This window comes from Caretta caretta, chromosome 1 (genome assembly GCF_965140235.1).
Source record: "Caretta caretta isolate rCarCar2 chromosome 1, rCarCar1.hap1, whole genome shotgun sequence".
NCBI classification, from domain to species: Eukaryota; Metazoa; Chordata; order Testudines; family Cheloniidae; genus Caretta; species Caretta caretta.
This window is the reverse complement of record NC_134206.1, coordinates 4,763,112-4,769,245: the sequence shown is the minus strand read 5'-3', so window position 1 is coordinate 4,769,245 and position 6,134 is coordinate 4,763,112. Positions and strand designations below refer to the sequence as shown.

Here is a 6,134-nt window from a genome sequence, read left to right as displayed (position 1 = left end):
CTGCAGAAGAGAAGAATGAGGGGGGATTTGATAGCTGCTTTCAACTACCTGAAAGGGGGTTCCAAAGAGGATGGCTCTAGACTGTTCTCAATGGTAGCAGATGACAGAACGAGGAGTAATGGTCTCAAGTTGCAGTGGGGGAGGTTTAGATTGGATATTAGGAAAAACTTTTTCACTAAGAGGGTGGTGAAACACTGGAATGCGTTACCTAGGGAGGTGGTAGAATCTCCTTCCTTAGAGGTTTTTAAGGTCAGGCTTGACAAAGCCCTGGCTGAGATGATTTAACTGGGAATTGGTCCTGCTTCGAGCAGGGGGTTGGACTAGATGACCTTCAGGGGTCCCTTCCAACCCTGATATTCTATGATTCTATGATTCTATGATTTACAGACTGTTATCAAGTCACCCATTAGCCATCTTTGTTAAACTAAATAGATCGAGCTCCTGGAATCTATCAAAATAAGACAGGTTTTTCAAACTTTTACTAATTCTTGTGACTCTTCTCTGAACCCTCTTCCGCGTATCAACACCCATCTTTAATCGTGGGCACCAGAACTGGACACAGAATTCCAGCAGCAGGTGCACCAGTGCCAAATACAGAGGTAAAATAACTTCCCTACCTCTCCTTGAGATCCCCCGGTTATCATCCCAGGATCACACTGGCTCTTTTGGCCACATTTCCCCTTCATGCCCCCAAATCTTGTTCAGATTCATTGCACTTCCCACAATAGTCCCAATCGTGTTAGAATCGCCTACCTTCTTTGTTCCTAGGTGCAGATATACAGCTATATTAGAACACATATTATCTGCTTTGACTCAGTTTACCAATCAATTTAGATTGCTCTGAGTCAGTGACCTGTCCTCTTCATTATTTACAAACCCAAAATTTTTGTGTCAACTACTAATTTTATCAATATTCAGGCATGAGAATGATTAGCAGCTGAGTTGCTGACACATGTCTCTGCTTTCACTTAATTAACACCTGGAACTTATGTCTCAGACAAAGCCGGATGCCTGCAAGAAAGTGTCTCACCATAGCCCAGCAGGATAATGTCTTTCTCCATAAGGTAACTTGGGTCGTTTCCAAAATAGCAATTCCATCGTGGATCAGACCTATGGTCCATCTAGTGCAGTGTCCTCTCTCTTACAGTGGCCGGCTCAGATGCTCCAGAACAGGTGGAAGAAACCCAGCCATAGGAGGATGGGAGGAAAACCATCACGAGGGTGTCACCCTAATGCCTAACAGGCAGAGATTGCCTTTTCCCCTGAAACACATGGGAGTATAGGCTTTCCAAAATATTTATTTAGCTGTAACAATTGTTACAGGATAGTCTCACTATCCATGGAAATGTCCAAACCTTTCCTGATACGTGCTTACCTCCTGGGCTCAACTACCTCTAGCGGCAACGAGTTCCTCAGTCTAATTAGGCTGTGAAAGAAGAAAGCATTTTGTTTGTATTTGATTTCAATTTGCCACATTTCCGCTTGAATTAATGTCTTCTTGATCTTGTGTTATGAGTCAGGGAGAACACATTGTCAATCTACTGTCCACCAGTCAGTAATTTATGCACTTTTCTCATACCCCCTCTTATTCATTTCCTTTCTAAGGTAACAATACCATGCGAGATACTGGCCTTTGATCATTCTCACTGCTCTTCAATGAACCACTCTAATTCTCCAATACCCTGTGTGGGAAGGGTGCTCAGTACTATACAGAGGATCCCAGAGGAGCATGAAATATTGACTGGCTGATCTCATGGCATTGTATTTTCTTTATGATTCCCCATCTCACTCCTCATTCATTCCAAGGTTTTGCTTAGTTTCTGTCCAGGCTTCCACTGTGAGCAGGGTTTCACAGAACTGTGTACCATGATGCCCATGTCACCCTCCTGTTTGTAAACAGTTAAATTAGAACCTTGTAAGCTGTTTGAGGAATTCAAGTTTTCCCCTCCAATGGGCGTACACGTTGCAGTCTTTGACAGCGAAGTTCATCTGCCATCATGCTGCCCATTCACTGGCTTGGTTCACTCCCTCATAGGACTCCTCTGGACTTCACTTTGACCTACATAATCTGGTGCCATCTGCAAATGTTGCCACTTCACAGCTCAACCCCATTTCTATATTGTTAATAACTGTAAAATATTTAAAGTGTTATTTGATATAAAGCGTGTAACCCCCTCACTCTGCTTCTCTCCCTTCACAGACACCTTGAGCATTTCTGAGCCTGACTGACACTTCGACCACCTCATGGCAGCTTTCAACCTCACCCACTCTGACCCTTCCACATTCATCCTAATGGGCATCCCTGGCCTGGAAGCTGCCCATATCTGGATTTCCATCCCGTTCTCTGTGTTCTACATTATTGGCCTGTTGGGAAATTTAATGGTTCTCTTCGTTGTAGTCAAAGAGCAGACTCTGCACAAGCCGATGTTCCTTCTCCTCTGCATGCTGGCACTCACAGACATCGCCATGTCTACCTCCGTGATGCCAAAGGCACTGTGTATATTTTGGTTCAATTTGAAAGGCATTACTGTGGGTGGCTGCCTCACTCAATTATTCTTCCTTCATGCGAGTTCTATGACACATTCAGCCATCCTCGTGACAATGGCCTTTGATCGCTATGTTGCCATATGCAACCCTCTGCGATATGCCACCATCCTCACCAACGCACGAATAGCTAAGCTAGGGCTAGTTGGTTTGATAAGAGCTGTTCTCTTCATTCTGCCAATTCCTCTGCTCCTGAGCAGGCAACCATTCTGTGCCAACCGCATTATCCCGCACACGCACTGCGAGCACATGGCTGTGTCAAAGATGTCATGTGGGGACACCACAGTCAACAGGACACACGGCTTGGTGATAACATTTGTAGTCATCGGGTCAGACCTGACACTCATTGCCCTGTCCTACGGTCTGATCATCAGGGCCGTCCTCAGAATCTCCCAGAAAGAAGCCCACCAGAAAGCCCTCAACACCTGCACAGCCCATATCTGTGTGATGCTGACGACTTATACTCCCTTCCTCTTCACCACTCTGACACACCGGTTCGGTCAGGGCATCGCTCCCCATGTTCACATCATCTTGGCCAACCTCTATTTCCTCCTTTCCCCCATGCTTAACCCGATTATTTATGGGGTCAAAACCAAAGAGCTTCGTGACAAAGTGGGCAAATACCCATGCAGAATGTGATCGCCTGGGGCCACTGACTTTAAACCTGTGTGGCAAGAGGGGGAAAGAATATCTCCTCGTTAATCAAGGGTGCTGTGTCCCTGCTTGGCTGAGCTCAGCATTATGGAAATTCACAGCATAAGATGTTCCTCACACTTAGCGTCTTATCACTCCATCACCAAGCACTGCTCTCTCCAATGCTGAGATCCCTCTCTCTGGCCATCATCTGATCTCTTTCTACCTCAACTGTCAGCGCCCACCCCTGCATGCCATGTCACTCAGCCTTTCCGTGACTTCCAGACAACCGGAAGATACTGCAGCTTTCTGACGCAAGGGGGGCCCTCTGTGAACAGCTTTCTTGATCTGCCTGATGAACTGAAGCTACGTTTTCGGATAACCAAAGACAAAGAAAGAAAGTACAAGGCTGAACTTCTTTATCATATGTGCAGTGATATGGACTCCTGAGGGAGTCCAAGTCTGCTTTTCTGAAGTCCAGGGTCCGTATTCTGCTGCTCTCCTTTCTTCCCTCTGTCGGGATCCTCAACTCGACAATCTCATGGTCACAGCCTCCCAGGTTCCCATCCACTTTTGCTTCCCCTACTAATTCTTCCCGGTTTGTGAGCAGCACGTCAAGACGAGCTCTGCCCCTAGTTGGTTCCTCCAGCACTTGCACCAGGAAATTGTCCCCTACATTTTCCAAAAACTTCCTGGATTGTTTGTGCACCGCTGTATTGCTCTCCCAGCAGATATCAGTGTGATTGAAGTCTCCCATGAGAACCAGGGCCTGTGATCTAGTAACTTCTGTGAGTTGCCGGAAGAAAGCCTCGTCCACCTCATCCCCCTGGTCCGGTGGTCTATAGTAGACTCCCACCACGACATCACCCTTGTTGCTCACACTTCTAAACTTAATCCAGAGACACTCAGGTTTTTCTGCAGTTTCATACTTGAGCTCTGAGCAGTCATACTGCTCTCTTACATACAGTGCAACTCCCCCACCTTTTCTGCCCTGCCTGTCCTTCCTGAACAGTTTATATCCATCCATGACAGTACTCCAGTCATGTGAGTTATCCCACCAAGTCTCTGTTATTCCAATCACATCCTAATTCCTTGACTGTGCCAGGACTTCCAGTTCTCCCTGCTTGTTTCCCAGGCTTCTTGCATTTGTGTATAGGCACTTGAGGTAACTCGCTGATTGTCCCTCTTTCTCAGTATGTGGCAGGAGCCCTCTCCTCTCACACGCTCCTGCTCGTGCTTCCTCCCGTTGTCCCACTTCCCCACTTACCTCAGGGTTTTGGTCTCCTTCCCCCAGTGAACCTAGTTTAAAGTCCTCCTCACTAGGTTAGCCAGCCTGCTTGCGAAGATGCTCTTCCTTCTCTTCGCTAGGTGGAGCCTGTCTGTGCCTAGCACTCCTCCTTCTTTGAACACCATCCCATGGTCAAAGAATCCAAAGCCTTCTCTCCGACACCACCTGCGTAGTCATTCGTTGACTTCCACCATTCGACGGTCTGTACCCAGGCCTTTTCCTTCCACGGCCTCAAACTCCTTTATCCTTCTTTCCAGAGCCACGTAGGAAGCCACTTTTTGCCATTGTTTGGTGGAGTTCTTGGACAGTTGAAGTAGCAGTGGAGAGTTTTGCCTATGGTTCTCTGTCCTCATACTCGGGACAACCAAACTGAACAGTTTGGGGTTGGGTCAAACACATGGATGTCACCGAGGACAAAGATTTTAGTGAACTTGGCTCGTTTGCTCTTTCTTTGCTGTCGCTATCTTTTAGCGACTCTGCAGTTGAAAGGCTGTTTTCTCAGATTAACTTGATAAAAACAAAACTGCAAGAGGAACTTTTAGAAAATATTCTTCTTCTTAGGGCATATGTGCAATGAGAAAAAATCTGTTGTGAACAGTTTACAGGAACGAAAGAAATGATTGCACTGGTCACGGCTGATGTATGACCCTCAGCAGAAGCATCCTACTTCTGATGTAGATAGTGAGGATGAAATATTGCCTTTTAGAGACTAACAGTAACAAATTAATTCAACACAAAATATGGGCATTGACTACCAGCATTGAATACAATTAGACATACACAATATAATGATGTTATTTTTGTTTTTACACTACATATGTGTTGGGCTCCTTTTGGGCTATTTTTAACACGCTCATTCACCATTTTTTGTTTGAAACATCTGCCAACCCTCATTCAGGATACAAGTACCTGTATTGGGGTTTTGAATGTGAATTTGATTGCCATCTCATCGCTTTTTTGCTAATGTGGATGAACTCCTGCTGGGGCTTGTAGCTTCTTTTGAAAAAATAAAATAAACAATCTTTACTAGGTATCTAACAAAATCTTTCATGTGTTACTTGATATATAGACCAATGTGTTAATAAAAAAACCCTTTTTTTTCTAATAAATAGATTGGACTATTTTGTGGTTCTTTTTGAAGTGACTTTGGGCTTTAATGCAGTAAACATCTGGCAAGCAGCCCAGGCCAGGGAAGCAGCCCAGAAGAGTCGGAGCTGGGCTGGAGGCAGAGCAGCTGTGCCGAGGCAGAGCTGGGGGCTGGAGCAAACAAGAGCCAGGAGCTGGGACAGCGGAGACCCGTTGCTCCTATGGAGAGTCAGGGCTGAGCTAGAACGGGGAGCTGAGGGGACAGAGCCAGGATAGTGGACACCGGCCATGCCACATATAACACAGCAGCAGAGCTCAATAAGCAGCTGGGGAGATCAAAGTGGGGCCATGGGCAGAGGACCCAGCACAGGGAGATTCTGCTAGACAGGAGGGCTTTGAAGGCTGGACTCATAAGCAGGGACATGAACCCTATGGGCCGGCAGATGCTGGCAGAAGGATCCTGCCACCTAGACCCTCAGGGAGTGTGGCCGCTGCCAGAGCAGTTGTCTTTCCCGTGGTATCATCACAGCACAGCCAGGGCTGGGAGGGAGACCTGGGACATGTGAGGAACAGACTGTGAACT

General features: G+C 46.5%; 1 protein-coding gene across 1 annotated transcript; it reads left to right on the top strand.

Moving 5' to 3' along the window:
- The first annotated feature begins 2,244 nt into the window (after positions 1-2,244).
- LOC125636365 (olfactory receptor 52P1-like) lies at positions 2,245-3,183 on the top strand. Its single transcript, XM_048849341.1, has one exon. The coding sequence runs from the start codon at positions 2,245-2,247 to the stop codon at positions 3,181-3,183; it is 939 nt and encodes a 312-aa protein (XP_048705298.1).
- The last annotated feature ends 2,951 nt before the right edge of the window (positions 3,184-6,134 follow it).

What these genes read in the sequence shown, in the direction of transcription:
- LOC125636365 (XM_048849341.1), top strand. Translation starts at nt 2,245, where the DNA reads ATGGCAGCTTTCAACCTCACCCACTCTGACCCTTCCACATTCATCCTA.